The sequence below is a fragment of the Chiloscyllium plagiosum genome, chromosome 24 (genome assembly GCF_004010195.1).
Source record: "Chiloscyllium plagiosum isolate BGI_BamShark_2017 chromosome 24, ASM401019v2, whole genome shotgun sequence".
NCBI classification, from domain to species: Eukaryota; Metazoa; Chordata; class Chondrichthyes; order Orectolobiformes; family Hemiscylliidae; genus Chiloscyllium; species Chiloscyllium plagiosum.
In genome coordinates this window covers 53,946,435-53,967,417 of record NC_057733.1, presented here as the reverse complement: position 1 = coordinate 53,967,417, position 20,983 = coordinate 53,946,435, and the positions used below count along the sequence as shown (strand labels likewise).

Below are 20,983 nucleotides of genomic sequence, written 5' to 3'. Positions count from 1 at the left end.
CTCAAAAAATTCCAGAGGATTAGTCAAGCATGATTTCCCCTTCATAAATCCATGCTGACTCTGACCTGTCCTGTTACTACTATCCAGATGTGTCGTAATTTCATCCTTTTTAATAGACTCCAGCATCTTTCCCACCACTGAGGTCAGACTAACTGGTCTATAATTTCCTGCTTTCTCTCTCCCACCTTTCTTAAAAAGTGGTACAACATTAGCCACCCTCCAATCCTCAGGAACTGATCCCGAATCTATCGAACTCTGGAAAATAATCACCAACGCATCCACAAATTCTCGAGCCACCTCCTTCAGTACCCTGGGATGTAGACCATCAGGCCCCGGGGACTTATCAATCTTCAGACCTAACAGTCTCTCCAACACCAATTCCTGGCAAATATAAAGTGAGGCATGAGCAAGGAGACATGAGCCCCCACCATTGGTTCGCTCAGCCTGGAGATGAGTGAGGGGCAGTTCAACTGGCTGCACTCTCTTGGTTGAGGTCAGGTAGATCAGGTGGCTTTTGCTGCCTGTCACTTCCATTGGGTGGTCAAGCAAAGTGCCTATTGTGATATCTTTCCTGAACTCTCAGGACTCTGTTGAAGGCTAGCTTCTTGAGTGATTTCTTCACACCAAGGGTCCATACCCTGATGAAGATGCCACTGAAGGTGAGAATGTTGGACTAACGTGATTGCTTGCATGAAAAACTAGTTTCTTTGTTCTGACAAGTTTTATTGCTTCTTGATAGATAAAGCATTGTAGACATGCCAACTACACCAGACCGTCACATGTAAAGCTAACAGCATCACAGTTCCATCCAGCTGCTCAAGTCATCATGACTGCTGGGCTTGATCAGTCCATCTCACTCTTTCAGGTAGGCTTTCCAATCCTGCCGCCGCATGGAGTATCAATACTGAATGTTTATCCTGTGCCCTTTTGTGTAAGTGTAGAGTGCTTGATAGTGTTTGTGGCCCATGAGCCAGACTGATTCAGATTAGTAGCTACCAATGTTCATTCCACTTCAGGTTGATGAAAAGACAAACCCCAAGATACAGAGTATTCACCTGGAGCGGTTTCCTGTGTACAAAGCTCGCTTCAGTGCAGATGGAGAGCAGGTTATCGCCACTGCCATCAACAACAAGATGTTCTACATGTACAATATGATGGCTGGGAAAATCATTCCTGTCTACAATGTCAGAGGTGAGAATTCCTGCCCTTCTAAAACTATATTTCCCAGAACATCCAGTCTCCTTGAATAGTTGGCAAAAAGTTTGACACATCGACAATCAGAAGTCCGCATTAATAATTAAAATCCTCGAGTTCATTTTCACAGAAATCTGTCACCTTGAAGAGTGGGTTTAAAACACAAGAAAAGGGGAAGCTGAGCAATAGATAGAGAAGATAAATTGCATTGGGGAGTGGAAGGTGAGGTTGGATACAATGTGCTCACGTTTTAACAAGGTATGTGAAGGAAGCAAATGCAGCAGAAGATCAAGTAGAGTGTGGAGGGTTCCAAAGAATACAGGTGTGGCTAGTAAAAGATCAATCTCTGGAGCAGGAGAGGATGAGAACAGAGATCCAGTGAAGGCTATGGTGAAAAATGAACTTCAAAAGAAAGTTACAATAGAAATGTGAAAAATAAGAAACTATTTTGCAGCATTATTCCATCACATAGCAGCATGCGGAATAAATGGATAATACTGAGCTCTGTTTCCACGATCTCACTTGTATTTTTCTGGATCAGCTTGCATTGCAGAGCTTCTTGACACTGGTCTCTGTGGAATGGGGGTGTCACCTCTTCTGCCTTGTGCTATAGTGTGAGAGGAGAAAGTGTCTGACCTGCTGTTGTGCAAGAATTGTTTTGTATACATCTTGAGGTTAGAGAGTAATTTTGAAAATTCGGGTGTCCTGCGTATTGAAAGTATCTCATCTTCCTGACTGTTTCACGAGCAGTCAAGCAGCTACCTGTTGCACTCAAGTGCTTCTCTGTTTCCCAGCAATGGAAAGATATATGTCTCTGTAATTTTCTTTTATTCATTCACACGATATGGGCATCATTGGCTAGGGCAGCATTTATTGCCCACATTGGAGCCACATATAGGCCAGATCAGGTAAGGACAGCAGTTTCTTTCCATCAAGGACCGGGTGAACTCGATGGGTTTTGCCAACAATCAACAATGGTCATCATTAGACTCAATTCCAGATTTTTATTGAATTAATTTATGCAATTTGAAATTCAGGATTTGAACCCAGACCATTACCTGGGCCTCTGGATTAAGAGTCTAGCGATAATGCAACCTGGCTATCTCCTTTGTCATGTTAGAGAGAGAGAGAAAGCTAGAAGTCATTCATCACCCCAGAGATGCTAACACTATTCTCTCCACAGGTACTGCCTGACCTGCTGAGTATTTGCAGCATTTTCTTTATCAATTTCAGACCTCCGTCTTCTGCAATATTTACTGCAAGCTTACATCAGGCATGGTTACTTCTCCTGAAATCTCTCACTATACTCTTGTCTCTGAAGCTTTTTGATTTTTGTGTTTGTAGGGTTAGAGGAAAGGAAAGTTAAAGAGTTTGAAGTTTCACCAGATGGCTTGTTTCTGCTGCTCCTTGGGACTTCAGGGTATCTGCACCTTCTCTCCATGAAGGTAAGTTGCATAGGATCAACTCTGTAAGCTCCTGGGTTAGTTGAAATCACTAACCATAAATTGGCTATGGTTAAATGCAGCCTTGATGTCGAGGGCTGTCGCTCTCCCCTCCCCTCTGGATTTCAGCCCTTTTGTCTATGCTTGAACCAATGCTGCATTGAGGTCAAGAGCTGAGTGACCCTGGCGAAACCCAAACCGGGTGTCACTGAGTGGACTGCCTACATTTGCTCTCACCTCGGCTGTCCCAGACATTATTTTAATCACTAACTTCAATAGCAAATGACAAGTTGGATCTCTCTAGTGTCTTTAACAGAATAAAACTGAAAACAGAATTGTACTGTGACACAATATGCAACTTCATGGAGCAGTATATCCCCCACTCTACCATTACCATCAAACCAGGTGTTAACGCAAGTTCAATGCAGAGTGCAAGAAGGCGTGCGAGGAGCAGCACCAGGTGTACTGAAAAATGAAGTGAATACTGGATGAGCCTTCAAAACAGGACTATCTGTGTGCCAAAAGGTGTAAGCAGCAAGTGATAGACAGGTCTAAGTGAGTCCACAACTAAGGCATCAAATCTGAACTCTGCAATCTTGCCACATCCAGTTGTGAATGGTGGTGGACAATTAAAACAATTCACTCAAATATCCCCTTTCTCAATCATGGAGGAACCTAGCACATCAGTGCTAAAGATAAAGCCAAAGTATTCACAACAATCTTCAGCCAGTAGTGCCAATTGGATGAACCATCTTGGCCTTCTCAGTGGTTCCCAGCATCACAGTTACCAGTCTTCAGTGAATTTGATTCATGTAGTATGAAGAAATGATTAGGGGCACTGGATGCTGCAAAGTCTATGGGCCCTGACAACATTCCAACGATAGTACTGAAGGGGCTAGTTTAGTTTGAGAACACGGTTGGCGTGGGCTTGATGGACAGAAGGCTCTCTTTCCATGTTGTAAGGCTGTATGACCTGTGCTGTTCCAACACAGCGACCTGAGGTGACCAGGGGTGAGAACGGGAGTCAGTGTCTGGGACAGCCGAGGTGAGAGCAAATGCAGGCAGTCCACTCAGTGACACCCGGTTTGGGTTCCGCCAGGGTCACTCAGCTCTTGACCTCAATGCAGCATTGGTTCAAGCATAGACAAAAGGGCTGAATTCCAGAGGGGAGGGGAGAGCGACAGCCCTCGACATCAAGGCTGCATTTAACAGAGACATCAAGGAGCCTAGCAAAGCTACAGTCAGCTTTCATCGGGGGGAAAAGTCTGTTCTAGTTGTAGTCATAAAATAAATTGATGCTAAGTAAGGTGGTCATGGTTGTTGGTGGTTGGTCATCCCATCTCTGCAGGAGTTCCTCAGGTTAGTGTCCTTGGCCCAACCACCTTCAGCTGCTTCATCAATGCCCACCCCTCCATCATGAGGTCAGAAGTTTGACATGGGGGCATTCACTGATAATTGCACCATGTTTAGTACTGTATGTGACTCTGCAGAGAATGAAGCAGTCTATGTTCAAATATTAACGGGACCTGGACAATAGCCAGGTCACGTGTCAGGCAATAAGCATCTCCAACAAGGGAGAATCTAACTACTGCCCCATGACATTCAAGGGCATTATCACTGCTGATTCCCCACTATCATCATCCTGTGGTTGCCATTGACCAGAAACTGAACTGGACTCTGTGATGGAATACTATTCAGTTGCCTGGCTGAGTATAGCTTCAAAAGGCTTGATACCATCAAGGGCAAAGCAGCCAGTTAATTGTCACTGCACTCCATCACTGACCCTCTTTAGCAGCAGTGCATACCATCTATAAGATGCTCTGCATAAGTTCACCAAGGCTCCTTGGGCAGCACCTTCCAACTCCCACAACTAGTTTCATTTAGAAGGACAAAGGCAGCAGATACACCATACCTCCAAGATCCACCTCCCCCAAGCCCCTCATCATTCTAACTTGGAAATATATTGCTGTTCCTTCACTTTCGCTCGGTTAAAATTCTGGAACTCCCTCCCTCACAGCATTGTGGGTTTACCTTCAGTACATAGACAACAGTGGTTCAAGAAGGTAGCTCACCACCACTACCTTGAACACCAAGGAAACCAGAGCTGCCAGTTAACATCCCATGAGTTAATTAATAACAATATCCCAAACCCTTCACAAGACAGGTGTAGAAGAAAATCTGACTCCAAATTTTAATCTGTTCTTGCAGTTCAGTCAAAGGAATAGTGTTTACGAAACTTCTCCAAGGACAAAAGAACAGTAAAGAGGTAGAGGGATGTAGGGTGAGAACGCCAGACCTTGGGGGCCAGACAGCTCAATGCACAGCCATAATGGTGGAGTGAGTCACATATATCAAGGGTGCTCAGGAGGTTCAAATTAGAGGAGCGCAGGAATCTCAGGATAAACTTGCAGGCAAACAAATGTTGTATACCATTGTTGAACAAATGCCATCCTTCAGTGACCACTTTTGTAGACTGTCTCTTTCACCAAAGTTTAGAATTCATACATAATTTTATCAGAATTTCCCATCTGAGTAGAACTTCCAACTTTCCCATCTGTTAGCTACAAACATATTGGTGTAATTGCTGAGTCTGTAAACTAAGGCATTTTACTTTTTGAGCTGTCACTTTTACCAAGCACTCCATAAAATGGTTAAAAATGCATGTGTTCACCATGTGAATGTGGATGTGGAGATTATGTGCCCAGTAACTCTGGGAATACTCGTGGGTTGGTCTGCAGTGCTGACAGGACAAATTAATTAGGTTTCACCACTTCCTTGTTCATTATGCACATGGTTCCTGAGATGAAACTGCAGTGTTATTACTTTGCTCTGAAAATTACAGGTCATCTGTCACATCAGATATGTGCTGCCTGGGAATTAGCACAGCTTAAATATTTCATGCTTGTGCAAATTAATTTCTGAATGGTTAGCAGAGATCTGTTCATGCTGAGGGCGAGAACAATTGTTTTTCTGCTTTCCTTGATTTTTTTTTTTGGTGTTTTCTGCTTTTTACATTTATGGTCCCTAACATTGAGGAACATCCTTGTAGTGCTATACATGTGATCTGAGTTTGCTGAAATGGAGAGAAATGTTTTTAACCAGAGAGCTGTGAGCCTATGGAATTCTGCCACAGAAAGTAGTCATGGCCAAAAGATTGCATGATTTCAAGGAGGAGTTTGATATAGCAGCTGGTGCTAAACGGATCAAAGATGATGGGCGAATGCAGGAACAGGGGACTGAGTTAGATGATCAGCCATGATGATGATGAATGGTGGAGCAGGCTCGAACGGCCAACCCACCCTTCTATTTTCTATATATCAGCCAGTAGGGGAGACAGAAGGTGACATTCAGCCCCTCCCGTGCAGACACAACAGATTGCCCCGGAAGAGTGAGCCTAAAGGTTGGGACGAGGGAATCCTCAGTATGTCTCAGAGCTCCAAGATCTGGCAGGCTGCTGGGGAAGGTGGAAAGCATTGCCTGAGTGGCCACTTTTCATGTGTGGACCAAAATGTGATGTGGAAGGTGCACAGCTACACTTGCTGGTCATGCATCCACCTCTGACAGTCAGGGCTCAATAATCCTGACAGGTTTTCCCTTCAGCACCTAGGGAGGGAAGCTTGGAAAAGTGAATGAACTGAAGTTGACAATTATAATCTCCTTCCCCACCTACCAGGGATGAGTTTATCCTTCCCTGCCTCCCAGGCACAGACCAGGGATTGGTTCTTGCATGTCTGTCATTGTAACCTGTGCGTTCATGCTTGGAGCTCACCTGCTGCTCCATGTTTTGTGGGGCAGTAAATAATTTTATTTGATGGCCTAATTTTATGGGCAGCACAGTGGTTAGCACTGCTGCCTCTCAGCACCAGAGACCCGCCTCAGGCGACTCTCTCTCTCTGTGGAATTTGCACATACTCCCCGTGTCTGCGTGGGTTTCCTCCAGGTGCTCCGGTTTCCTCCCACAATCCAAAAATGTGCAGGTTAGGTGAATTGGCCATGCTAAATCGCCTGTGGTGTTAGGTGAAGGGCAAAATGTAGGGGAATGGGTCTGGGTGGGTTGTGCTTCGGCGGGTCGGTGTGGACTTGTTGGGCCGAAGGGCCTGTTTCCACACTAAGTAGTCTAATCTAATTTAATGTTTAATGCCAAACAATTATATTTCTGTTCCTTCTGCAGACGAAGGAATTTGTGGGTAGTATGAAGATTAATGGAAGGGCAATGGCAGCCACCTTCTCTCCTGATGGGAGTACAATCTACGCACATTCTGGTAAGCAAATATTCTCATCTGGTTTTAGATTTGAAAATAAGGGAGGGACTGAGATCAGTATCAGGCTGGGGTTCAAATAACTGTTGGGAATACAGTGTATAACCCGTTTGCCAATCAAGCAATTAGAAGAGATTAAAATAGTTTTTCTGTATGCAATTGGAAGGTTGTCCTCTAATATACATTGGTCTATGTTGCAACAGTCCTAGTTCCATATTTTCTTATCATCTATAAAAGTCACAACTCTTGCAGTTTTTGAGTCCTGTGCTGTAACTGTACAGTGTATCTAACCATGGATTTCACTGAGTGTGAAACAGGCTTGAAGGCTGAAAGACCTGCTCCTGCCCCTGTATTCTCTCCCCGTACCACCTGATCCCAATCTCTATCTGTACCACCTTCACCTCAGCTGTTTCAGTTGTCTCAATCTTCCCAGTTGCACAGCTCATTCCTGGTATATCAACATAAAATTCACTTATCAACAACAAGAACTGATGAAAGACTTATGGTCGAAATGTCAACTCTCCTGCTCCTTGGATGCTGCTTGATCGGCTGTGCTTTTCCAGCACCACACTTTTTGACTTTGTCCAACTAAAATCCGTTTTCTTTGCATCTTGAATGTCTTTATTTGAGTCACCTTTTACCTGTCTGAGATGTCAGGTTCTACAGAGCACTGCAAATGCAACAGATTTATTGAGTACCAGTGAAAGAGAGTTCTGGTTGAATTGGTCCATTAGGTGGCCCCTGAACAAATGTAATGAATTGCTGAGTTGCAGCATTTGTTTTTAACTGGTGTTCGTGATGGGTGGGGTAGGTCAGGATTGTACATTCTCAATTTCTAACCAGTTTCTATCCTCTTTATGCTGTTGTTCTAGATGACGGAGCAGTTTATATTTGGGATGTGAAGAGTAGGAAGTGTCTGACCAGGTTCATTGACGAAGGCTGCCTGAGAGGAATGTCTATTGCTGTTTCTCGGAATGGGCAATATGTGGCTTGTGGGTGAGTAGAATGTTGTCCTGAAGGTTTCTGACAGATAATATGAGTGCAATGCATCCTTTCCCACTGATTCACATTGTCAGTTTGCTTGCTGAGCTGGAAGGTTTGTTTTTAGACATCTTGTCACTGTACAGGGTAACATCATCGGTGAGCCTCAGGTGAAGCACTGGTAGTATGGTTGATGAAGGAACAGGCAATCACCTGATGAAGGAGCAGCGCTCCAAAAGCTAATGCTTCCAAATAAACCTGTTGGACTATAACCTGGTGTTGTGATTTTTAACTTTGTACACCCCAGTCCAACACGTATATCTCCAAATCAAGAATGTTACCATTAGCCTAGTACTCTGCATTCCTGTTACTACTTCCAAAGTGAACTACCTCACACCTTTCCGCATTAAACTCCATTTGCCACTTTTCAGTCCAGCTCTGCATCTTATCTATGCCCCTCTGTAACCCACAACATCCTTCAGCACTATCCACAACTCTGTCTATCTTAGTGTCATCGCAAATTTATTAACCCATCCTTCTACGCCCACATTTATAAAATTGACAAACAGCAACAGCCCCAAATCAGATTCTTGTGGCACACCACTGGTAACTGAGCTCCAGGATGAATATTTCCCGTCAACCACCACCCTCTGTCGTCTTTTAGCTAGTCGAAGGCTCTGATCCAAACCACTAAATTACCTTCAAGTGTGAAACTCCGTATTTTGTGCAATAGTCTACAGTGTGGACTTCAGGCCTTGCTGAAGTCCATATACACCAAATCAACCGCTTTGCCCTCATCCACCTGTTTTATCACCTCGCAGAACTCCGTAAGGTTAGTGAGGCACAACCTACCCTTCACAAAACTGTGTTGACTCTCCCTAATGAACTTATTCCTCTCTAGATGATGATAAATCCTATCTCTTATAAACTTTTCCAACACCTTACCCACAACCGAAGTAAGGCTCACTGGCCTATAATTACCAGGGTTGTCCGACTCCCCTCTTTAAACAAGGGAACAACGTTTGCTATCCTCCAGTCTTCTGACACTACTTCTGTCGACAATGATGACATAAAGATTGAAGCCAAAGGCTCTGCAATCTCCTTTCTGGCTTCTCAAAATCCCATCCAGCCAAGGAGTCTTATCTATTTTCAGATCTTCCAAAATTACTAAAGCTTCCTCTTTGTCAGCCCCAATCCCATATAATCTCGTAGCCTGTATCTCCGTATTCTCACTAACATTACCTGTTTCTAGTGTGAAAACTGACGAAAAGTGTTCATTAAGTGCTTCCCCTGTGTCCTCCGAATCCACACACAACTTCCCGCCACTGTCTTTGGTCCTAATCTTACTCTTGTCGTTCTTTTATTCCTGACATACCTATCCACCAACAACTTCTCATGTCCCCTCCTGGCTCCTCTTAGCCTTCTCTTTAGATCTTTTCTGGCTGACTTATAACTCTCCAGCCCCTAACTGAGCCTTCACACCTCATCCTCACATAAGCTTCCTCCTTCCTCTTGATAAGGCCTTCAGCTTCTTCAGTAAACCATGGCTCCCTCTCTCGACAACTACCTCCCTGCTTGATAGAAATATACTTATCAAGAACTCGCAGTAGCTGTTCCTTGAATAAGCTCCACATTTCAATTGTACCCATCCCCTGCAGTTTCCTTCCCCATCCTATGCATCTTAAATCTTGCCTAATCGCATCATAATTGCCTTTCCCCCCAGTTATACCTCTTTCCCTGCGGTATATACCTGTCCCTGCCCATTGCTATTGTAAACATAACCGAATGATGGTCACTATTGCCAAAGTGCTCACCTACCTCCAAATCTAACACCTGGCTGGGTTTATTCCCCAGTACCAAATCCAATATGGCATTGCCCCTTATTGGCCTGTCTACATACTGTCAGGAAACCCTCCTGCACACACCGAACAAAAACTGACCCATTCCCAGTCAATATTGGGGAAGTTAAAGACCCCCATAACAACTACCCTGTTACACTCGCTCCTATCGGGAATCATCTTTGCTATCCTTTCTTCTACATCCCTGGAACAATTCGGAGGTCTATAGAAAACTCCCAACGGAGTGACCTCTCCTTTCCTGTTTCTTACCTCAGTGGGTAAGTCCTCAAACGTTCTCTCAGCTGCTGTAATAACAATGCCACACCCCCTCCTCTTTTACCATCTTCTCTGTCCTTGCTGAAAAATCTAAATCCTGGAATCTGCAACAACCATTCCTATTCCCCCCTCCAGCTATGCCTCTGAAATGACTACAACATCAAACTCCCAGGTACCAACCCATGCTGCAAAGTCACCCACCTTATTCTGGATGCTCCTGGCATTGAAGTACATGCATTTCAAACCAACATCCTGATTGCAGGTGCCCTCTCGTGACCTTGTAAACCTATCCCTGACCTCACTACCCTCTACCTCCTGTACACTGGAACTACAATTCAGGTTCCCATCCCTGTGCTGCGACAGTTTAACCCTGATGCTGAGGGGTCTGAGTACTCTGGAAATCATTTCCAAGATGTCTTTGATGTTTGATAATGTGGTTAGGGTTTCTGGGCACGTTGTGTCTGCTTGTTTGGGTTTGTGACAAATCAGCGGACTGTATTTATTGGGTACCTGTTCTTCTTGAATAAGGTATATAGGTATTTTTCTTCTACTGTTCATAGTTCCTCTGTGCTGCAATGTGTTGTGGCTCATTGAAATAATGTCCTAATGCAGCTTCATTTGTGGATGATTGTTTCTGTAGTTAAATATTTGTGTGTGTGTGCGTGCGTGCGTGTGTGTCTTTCCTGTAGATCCTGGTTTGAAGTTCTCCATTAACTTGAAGTTTTAAAGGTTTGCAAAGGCATCCTCCATTGATTCAGTGTCAGGCCCTCCTACTGATTCAGTTTCTCTAGAGTTTGGCTGAGTGGCATTGCACCTGATCACAGTAACAAAGGACATCCTAATTAATCCCAGTAACAGGGACATGGGAGGTTCAACCAGATCTGTTGACAATATGTGCCATTATACAGTGTGTTTGTTCACCTTAACGTCCTTATATACTCCAGGAGAGAACGTTTCTTCTGCATGATCTGAGAAATTGAGCATTAAACAATCTTCTTTAACATATTGAAATACATTATATTCTGAATTCCAGCACTGAGTTATTTGAGCTCTGCCATACCTCAAGTTTTGGGTTTTTCGGTGACGGTTTGTTTTGAGGGATTCTGAGTTCTCTCTGCTCTATCCTTAAGCCAAGCACAAACCACTCAACAGATATGATGTTGAGCTTTCCCAGCAGGATCAGAAAATAGCTCCGTAATCCTCCTTTAATCCATGGTGGATCTTTTACTTACTTATTGCTTTAGGTCCTTATAGTGGTGTTACGTCCAAGAGGATTACAAAACACAAGTCTCATTAGAGTTCCCTTCATACCATTTCCCTCTGCACAGTATGATATGGGTTTATATATTCCTTTTGCTGTACCTAATCTGTGTATTTGAATTCTGTACAGTTATAAGCCTTTCTTTGTTTCCAAAATAAATATCACTCTTATGCCACCTCCACCCCCTTATCACAATGCTTTTACAATTGGGAGGAGTGCATTACTCACCCTTTTAATTAGGTTGACATGTGATTGTCAAGTGAGAATCAGTGACCCTCTGCTGTGCTTGTTACTCATGGAAATCCTCCGGTGTGAACGTGTGATGGTGAAGCTGGGGCACAATCTTTGTTCACCACATCTTCCCCAGGCAGTTTAACCACATGCTGCCTTGCTTCGCTAGAAAACCTGCATCATTTGTTACAGTTTAAATTAACATTTTTAACAAATGGATTTTGTGATAAATTAGAATTGACATTTGAGTTTGAATGGAGCAAACACAGTAAACATATTCTCACGGGTCCAAAATAGGACTGGATTTGTCAAGGAAATTGGCTATATTCAGGAGCGAATCTGGACCCAAGAGGTGGATTAGGCGTTTAGCCTGTCTTACCCTGTGAACAAGTTCATCTCCATCTTAATGAGATAAATACCTCATTCAATATGACTGTGGCCTGGATGATCTGAGAGAGTGCAGCATTGCAGGAGAGGCCATCTTTATAGTGTGGAGCAATACCAGCTCATGAGGATACCATGGAGCCCTTTGAATAGCTCCTCTTGGTGTCAAAATCAAAACATCACCCTCAACTAACAGATTCCCAAAGTTCTGCAGCACTGGGTGCTTTATCTGTCCTCCTGCCTGGATCTGTTGTAGAAAGGTTGATAAGAGATTATGATTGTTCGATTAGTCACAGCTCTATTAATGCAGCATCACATGACTGAGGATGATGGAAAATGGGTGGTAATTTCTTCTCTTATAGTATTTCCTTTAATTCTAACTAACAATGAAAAGCAGCTTCATGACTCGCTCTTTACTTTCCCTAACAGGTCCAGTTCTGGAATTGTGAATGTTTATTCCCAAGATACCTGCCTACACCAAACTAAACCTAAACCTGTGAAAGTTGTCAGGAACCTGGTTACCGCAGTGACATCACTAGCCTTTAATCCAACAACAGAGATCTTAGCGATTGCCTCTAAGTCCACAGACCACGCGGTCAAAATGGTAGGTGATGTTTCTGACCAATACCTAATGGAGAGGACAGCATTTTTAATTCGGTTTGAAGCAAAGACATTGGAGGAACTGAATTCTTATTTTTCACTGAGGGTTGAGATTTTGGAATTCTCTTCCTCAAAAGGGAATGTAGAATCTATAAATATTTTTAAGACCAAGATCGATGGATTCTTGATTACCAAGGGGAAGAAAGATTATCCCGGAGATAGACAGGAATGTAGAGTTAAGGTTGAAATCAGATCAGCCACGAATGTATTACATGGTAGAGCATGAAGGGTTGAGTGGCCTCCTCTTGTTTGTATGTTTGAAATTGTCCCCTGCACAGCAAAGCCCAGATCATTAATGTAAAGGTATGGGGTACATGCAGGAAGTTGGCACAAGGTAATGATGCTTGTTTGAAGGGCTGGTACAGGCACAATGGGTTGAATAGCCTCCTGTGTCATAACAATTCTGATTCTGTAATTTTAGGGCTATGCCCCCTTGTCGTGGAGTCTGCCACGAGAGGAATTAGTTTCTTTCTCTTTGTGCTGTTAACTTATTCAATCGATAAATCAGAGTCTGAGCTGTTGTAGGTGAGGAGCACTAGCTTCAGTTCCACTCGGACAGTTTGGTCATCAATGATATTTTTGTGGCTGTGTGACGTGTCCTTGTTAAGCAAACAAGGCTGAAGAGAAAGTTATTGAGCTTAAGCTTTTTTCTTCTCTACCCATTTTCTTTGATTAATGAAGCCTTTCAATGTTCTGCTCAATTAGCTTACTACAATGAAATGAGGGACTGACTTATACGCGTTGATTTTTAATCAGCTCTGGTAGACTTCCTTCAGCCAAAGAGGAATCCTCGTGACCCTCATTGATATTCATGCAGCTCTCACACTGGTTGGGATCATGAACGTTTGTTGCACAATTATACTTTGTTTGGCCAACATAAACCAGATGGAAAATATAACATCTCAGGTAAACTTATAATTGTAGCTGTAGTGTTATTTAAATACTTTTAGAATCCCTCATTGCTTGTAAAGCGCAGTAGAACATGGCACATCTCAATGTTTAAGGAGTCTTTGGATGTGCATTTATGATGCCAAGGCGTGCAAGGCCAAGTGCTGGAAAATGGGATGAGAATAGTCATTTAGTTGTTATAGATCTGCATGGACACGATGGGCTGAAGGGTCTTTTCCTGTGTTACAAATCTCTGACTCTTATGACATTGTTGGGGAGTAAAGCTGCATGTGCAGATGACCTGGGAGATGGTGTTCTTATGCTGAGGTTTAAACTTTGTAGCTCTGTCAATCATGATGGTATCATCTCTGTCCTCTGTGACCCGCTTGGCGTTACTGAGGTGACTCTTGTCACCTTCAGTGCTCCGTCCTTCAGTTAAGCCGGGTCGATGCTGTAGAAGTACGCAGTGAACAGAGGGGTCAGCCACACCTCAGTGGTCATAACGACAGCTGGAGGGAGCTTGGAATCACCTCCTCCATAGGCAGATAAATGGGGAATTGTGGAGCAATCTTCCTCATATTTAAAAAAAACTAGAAGAAAGTGAGGACTGCAGATGCTAGAGATGTGGTGCTGGAAAAGCACAGCTGATCAGGCAGCATCTGAGGAGCTGGAAAATCGACATTTCAAGCATAAGCCGTTATACATGAAACGTTGATTAGATTAGATTCCCTACAGTATGAAAACAGCCCTTTGGCCCAACAGGTCCACACCGACCCTCTGAAGAATAACCCACCCAGACCCTTTCCCCAACTCTATATTTACCCCTGACTAATGCACCTAACACTATATGGGCAATTTGGAATGGCCAATTCACCTGATCTGCACATCTTTGGACTGTGGGTGGAAACTGGAGTACCCGGCGGAAACCCACACTGACACGGGGTGAATGTGCAAATTCCACACAGACAGTTTCCCGAGGATGGAATTGAACCCGGGTCCCTGATGCTCTGAGGCAGCAGTGCTAACCACTGAGCCACTGCGCCGTCCTGCTGTGCTTTTCCTGCACCACGCTCTCGGCTATTTTTTAAAAAAGCTGTCCAGCCTATCATATTCCTCACACTTGCAAGTGTTTCTGATGAAAATGAGGCCAATGTGACATATGTCGCACTCACTTCAAATAAAACAGCAGCATGTCAGAATTCACCAGGAGGAAGTCCCAGCCAAGAAGAATTTGCTGAACATTATACTCAGCTCCTCTGATGGAACGAGCTGGAGCTTTACAAACAGCTATCAACCAAAATGTCCTGAGAAATCATAGCTAGTCCGTTTATGGAGGAAGCAATCTCCTGAACTACGGAAGGGCCCTGTTAAACTCAGCTCCACATCAACAAGCAGATCTTAACAATGTGTACCGGATCTCCCACTATTCCATGGGGCATCAGCTGTACCCCAGAAAGTTTGTCATTGCAGTCCTAAGGTGTGGAGGTCACAACATGATTTTCAGTGCAGTGAGGGTTTCTGCCTCCTGCAATCATTTGGAGCTTTAGTTCAGGCTTATAATTGATATTTGTGTCTGTGTGGAGTTTGCAAATGGGCAGCACGGTGACTCAGTGGTTAGCACTGTTGCCTCATAGTGCCAGGGACCCGGGTTTGATTCCAGCCTCGGGCGACCGTCTGTGTGGAGTTTGCACGTTCTCCCCATATCTGCGTGGGTTTTCTCCGGGTGCTCCGGTTTCCATCCACGATCCAAAGATGTGCAGGTTAGGTGAATCGGTCATACTAAAATAGCCCTTGGTGTTCAGGGATGTGTCGGTTAGATTGCATTCGTCGGGGTAAATATAAGGTAATGTGTTTGGGGAATGGGTCTGTGTATGTTACTGTTCGGAGAGTTGTTGTAGACTTGTTGAGCCGAATGGCCTGGTTCCGCACTGTAGGGACTCTAAAATTCTAATATTTGAACTGAAGTGTTTCTTAATAAATAATTCTCTATTCTACAGATCCACATCCCATCTTTTACGGCATTTGCCAATTTCCAAGTGGTTGGTCAGAGGGCTATTTACTTGGCGCAGGAAATGGACTTTTCCCCCAGGAGTGGCTTCTTTTCCATAGCCACGAACCGAGGCAAAGCCTTGCTGTACAGGTGTGCTTAACATAAGGCTTACTATACTGACCATGGCTGTCTAAGTGTGGTTCATACGGGTGTCTTGTTTTGGGTTGTGTATTCATCGTGGATTCACGCATATTCCTTGGGAGCAGTAGTTTGGAGGTTAATGCTTCTGTCATTCCTCTTTCTTGTTAATCTACTCTGACTGATAAGCTTTCTCTTCAGCTACTGGTTTGTGGTTCAGGCTGATGCACAGAACTTTCCCACAGCTGCTTGACTTTTGTGGAGGTCTCTCCAGATATGTTGATAGCTGTCTTTGAGAATTCTGTCCTTGTATGATAAGCTGCAAACTGGGGTAACCACCAAGCAATTAGGATTGGAATTTAGCTTATTTCAGTGCCCGATCACAATCTGACTTCACTCTTGCTTAGGAAATTTTCATTTATATCTTTTCTTTTGACTGATTCACTCATTCACTCATTCACTCACTCACTCTCTTTGTCTCCTTTTATCTTTTTAATTATCTATCAGTATCCATTTCTCTTTCTCTCTCTTTCTCTCTCTCTCTCTCGCTCTCTCTCTCTCTCTCTGTGTCTGTCTCTCTCTCTCGAACGCTGTGTCTGCCTGTCTCTCTCGAACGCTGTGTCTGTCTCTCTCTGAGAAGGCATTTGACCGAGTTGAGTGGCCGTACCGTTTTTATACTCTGGAGCAGTTTGACTTGGGTGAAGTCTTTACAAGATGGGTAAAGGTTCTCTACAGTGACCCTCTTGCTGCGGTCATCACCAATGGGCTACGATCAAGTACTTTTTAAATTGTTGCAGCAGCCAGCAGGGCTGTCCTCTTTCGCCACTGCTTTTTACGTTGGTGATTGAAACATTGGTAGAGGCCATTTGTATGGATCTTAATATAATCTTAAGACCTTCAAAGATGGGAGGCACTTCTGGTCTCATGATTGGGTCGGATAGCGCTGATGAAGCTGAATATTCTCCCCCGTTTGTTGTACCCTATACGGATGCTTCCCCTGATTTTCAATAAGCAAATATTCAGGAGATTGAACGCTGGTTCAGCCATTTTATTTGGCATCATAAGCAACCCCTCATGAGATTAGCTAAACTGCAACTGCCTCACACATTGGGGGGATTGGACCTTCCAGACATTGAAAACTACCCACTAAGTTCGCTTTTATCTTACGTGAGTGATTGGGCTTGTGGGGACCTTCTTTCAATATGGTTAGGTACCGAAAACTCTCAGGCAAGGTGCCCCCTTACTTGCTTGCTGTTTTTGGACAAAATGAGGACAGTTAAGGAATATTACCATAACCCAATAGTTATCAATGCTATTAAAGCATGGAGGGCAATTCGGCAGAGGGAAGGCAATATTGGCAAAACATGTTCTCTTACACCTAGAGTGGGTATGCGGATTTTCAACTGGGGATGCTAGATTCAGGATTCAATCGGTGGGGGGTGGGGGGGAGGGGGCGGATTCAGTGTTAACAGTACACTTTCTGATAACATTTTATAGAATCAATTGGGAGGTGACCCCTCAGATGAGTTCAGTTGACTCTACAGGATGTAGGAGAGAGAGCTAGGCGTTGAGGTCTCAGAGGCATGGGAAGGTATTTGGGAAAATGCAGGAAAGATATCAATTTGCAATAGGGCCCATGCTTCACTGTTGAAGATTCTCCACAGGGTCCACTTGTCAAAATTTAAACCAGGGGTATCTTCAACATGTCCCAAATGCAAGGTTGGTATATACATTCTTACCCATTGTCTCTGGTTCTGTGGTAGGCTTCAAACATACTGGAGCGCTGTGGCGGGTGCAATGGAAGGGATTTTGGGTGTAGGGTTGGAGACGAACCCGATCTCTCTTTTTCTTGGCCTGCCCAGTGTGTTCCCTGTAGATGCGCATAAGAAAAAACTTTTCGACATCCTCACTTCCTTCGCAAGAAAGAATATCTTGCTAAGTTGGGTATCTGAGGATCTCCTGGGCTTGTCAGGTTGGCGGAAGATTGTTGTAGAGCATTTCCCCTTGGATTTTCTCACAAGTATGGTACACCACGTAACTGAGAATTTCTTTAAGACATGGCAGCCCTTTTTGGAATACCTGGACACATATTTATCTGCCACACTAACAAGGGCTTTTATATAGTTGTAACAATTGTGTTTTACGAGTCCAATATCCAGGGAGGAACAACTGCAAAATTATGATTGTTTTGTTTGGTTGAGTTGAGTTATAACTATGTATTAGTTTGTTGTTGGTTATTATTTATTTAGTCAAATAGTTAGTTAGGGTTTTTTTAATATATATTTTTCTATATACATTTATACTTTCGTACGTAAGGGCAGGTTTTGTTTTTTTATCAACTTTTTTGTGTTCTTTCTTTGTATTGTATTGAATTGCATTGTTTTGTATTTGTTGTAATATTTAAAAAGATCTATTTTTCAATAAAAATATATTTTTAAAAGAAATCTGTTGAAGTACAATATCAGGAATGATAATCTCGTGTTCTTCACCCAATTGTTCCTTCTTTAGATGTTTTCTAACCAATCTGTTCAGAGGCATTATTACACAGCACGGGAGCAGGAGGCTTTGAGCCTCAGCCTCCTGGGTCAAAGGTTGGACCCTACCACTGTACCATAAAAGTCCTTACTTACTTATTCTTCACTTTTTTTTTTCTCTTTACTTTATATCTGGAACTGCTCTTGAGGACAAGTGAATGCTTTTATTCTGTCTCTAAAATTGCCTGTGATATTTTTTCACCTATTATCCATCACATTGACCGACAAAGGCTCCCAAACTCATGATTTCTCAAATTTCAATATATGTTTTTGTATTGAGATCACTTAATGGTCTTGCTCTTCCTAGTCTGTGGAATGCTACCAAATTGCTGACATATGTACATTACATTTGTTCCTTCAGTTACACTTTCCATTCTCGGGAATTCTTTCCCTATCCCAGTCCAAACTCTGTCTAATTCTCTTTCTTTAAGAGAATTCTTTAAAATCCCTCTTACTAATACTATTTATGGCTCTGTGTCCAGTATGTAAAGTATTTCTTGGGATATTTCCTTTGTCAGAATATGATATAAATAACTTGCGATTATTTATTATTATCTCTTACAACCACCCTCCAATTTTCAACAAACTGAAATACTTCAATACTTTATTTGATCAAACAACCCAAAGTCATGAAATCCCTACAGTGTAGAAGCAGGCCATTTGACCCATCAAGTCTACACTGACCTCTGAGGAGCATCCAATCCAGACTGACCCCTCTACCTTATGCTGTAACCTTGCAGATCCCACAGCCAATCTATCTCGCCTGCACATCCATGGACACTATAGCATGGTCAATCCTCATAATCTGCACATCTTTGGACTATGGGAAGAAACCCACACAGAGAGAATGCGCAAATTCCACACAAACAGTTGTCTGAGGGTGGGCTTGAACCCATGTCCCTGGCACTGTGAGGCAACAGTACTAACCACTGAGCCACCATGCCACCCTCAATTAAGTCCTATCTTTCCTTAGCTGAAATTATAATTCATAGTCGCTCCAGAATTTTCCATCAGCAATGGTTTGGTTATTACTATATTGAGAGTGTATTGCTTGGAAAGCACAACAGGTAAGGCAGAATCTGAGGAGCAGAAGAATCGACGATTTGAGCATAAGCCCCTCATCAGGAATGAGGTTTGTGTGCTGGAGCAGAGAGATAAATGGGAGGGGGCTGAGGGTGGGGGAAGAAAGCTGAGAAAGTGATAGGTAGATGAAAGTGAGGGAGAAGTTAACAGGTCAGGGGGGAGTGATGGACAGGTCAGAAGGGCGGTGCCGAGTTGGAGACTTGGGATTGGGATAATGTGGGAGGAGGAGAAATGAGGACGCTGTTGAAATCCACATTTTTCCCATGTGGTTGCAGGGTCCCAAGGCGGAATATGACGTGTTCTTCCTACAGGCATAGGATGTTAACGGTTTGGCGGTGGAGGAGGCCCAGGGCCTGCATGTGTTTGACAGAATGGGAGGGGGAATTGAAGTGTTCAGCCACAGGGTGGTGGAGTTGGTGGGTGCGGGTGTCCCAGAGATGTTCTCTGAAATGATCCGCAAGAAAGCGTCCTGTCTCCCCGATGTAGAGGAGACCACACCGGGTACAACGGTCCCCTTCCAATGTACCCACCTCCTTGGCACCGGGACTTTATGATTGCTGTTTTCAGATCAGCAGCTTCTTCTAGATAATTTAACAAATTAGAGCATATCTACCAATCCTTTCTTATTCAATATTAGAATCTTGTGAACTCTTACTGTCTTTGAGAAAGTTTGGTTATCCTTCTTTGATCCTGCAGTACTCTCTCTCTCTCTCTCTCTCTTTCTCTCTCTCTCTCTCTGTGTCTGCCTGTCTCTCTGTCTCTCTCTCTCTCTCTCTCTCTGTGTGTCTGCCTGTCTCTCTGTCTCTCTCTCTCTGTGTGTCTGTGTGTGTGTGTCTTTGCTCTGTGTCTGCCGCTCGCTCGCGCTGTATGACCTGTATTATAACCTGTACTCTAATTGCCTGTCCCTTCACACTTGCCAAATGTTTTGTTGTTGTGGAATTATTTTTTTCTCTATGTAATCAGAATCCCTGCAGTGTAGAGGGAGTTCACACTGGCCTTCCGAAGAGCATCCCACCCCCAGGCCCATACCCCTACCTTTTCCATGTAATCCTGCATTTCCCATGACGAACTCACCTAACCCACACATCCCTGGACACTATGAGCAATTTAGCGTGGCCAATCCAACTAACTTGCACATCTTTGGACTGTGGGAGGAAACCACAATGAGAACCTGCAAAATGCACACGGTGGCCCGAGGCTGGAATTGAACCTGGAGTAACGAGGGAGCAGTGCTAACCACTGAACCACCAGTGCCACCAATTATGAAAGGACTGCCCTCAAAATCTGGGTTTAAAATGTCCAGAACATTTTATGTTTACTTTTAAATATTTCAAATAGTCTGTTCTTTGACTCAATTCCTACATGATTTGATTTCTTCCTAGGTTGAAGCACTATTCTGACTTTTAATCTGAGACTTTGGTAAGTGGTTGTCCATTTTTCCTGTGGTTACTTACATGTACAGTTGTGTGTGAAAATTGTAGTGTATGTGTTTGCTGGCTGCTCACAGGGAGTTGGACTCAGCCACTAATTTCCCAATTTGCACTCCATCTGAGGGCAGTTCCTCAATGCCAGATGGTAATTTACAGTGGGTAGTAAATGACCTCCGCTGAAAATGTGTTGCTGGAAAAGCGCAGCAGGTCAGGCAGCATCCAAGGAACAGGAGAATCGACGTTTTGGGCATGAGCCCTTCTTCAGGAATGAGGAAAGTGTGTCCAGCAGGCTAAGATAAAAGGTAGGGGGGAGGGGTTTTGGAAATGCGATAGGTGGAGGGAGGTCAAGGTGAGGGTGATAGGCCGGAGTGGGGTGGGGGCGGAGAGGTCAGGA

General features: G+C 43.7%; 1 protein-coding gene across 2 annotated transcripts in view; it reads left to right on the top strand.

Moving 5' to 3' along the window:
• utp18 (UTP18 small subunit processome component) overlaps positions 1-20,983 on the top strand; it is a 44,106-nt gene that overhangs the window by 21,539 nt on the left and 1,584 nt on the right. For both annotated transcript variants that reach the window (XM_043715164.1, XM_043715163.1), the window contains exons 6-13: positions 740-865; positions 1,017-1,191; positions 2,539-2,639; positions 6,808-6,898; positions 7,768-7,891; positions 12,296-12,470; positions 15,412-15,554; positions 20,542-20,578. In XM_043715164.1, the coding sequence (XP_043571099.1) occupies positions 740-865; positions 1,017-1,191; positions 2,539-2,639; positions 6,808-6,898; positions 7,768-7,891; positions 12,296-12,470; positions 15,412-15,554; positions 20,542-20,566 (960 nt within the window). In that variant the 3' untranslated portion in view covers positions 20,567-20,578. The remainder of the gene's footprint in view (positions 1-739; positions 866-1,016; positions 1,192-2,538; positions 2,640-6,807; positions 6,899-7,767; positions 7,892-12,295; positions 12,471-15,411; positions 15,555-20,541; positions 20,579-20,983) is intronic.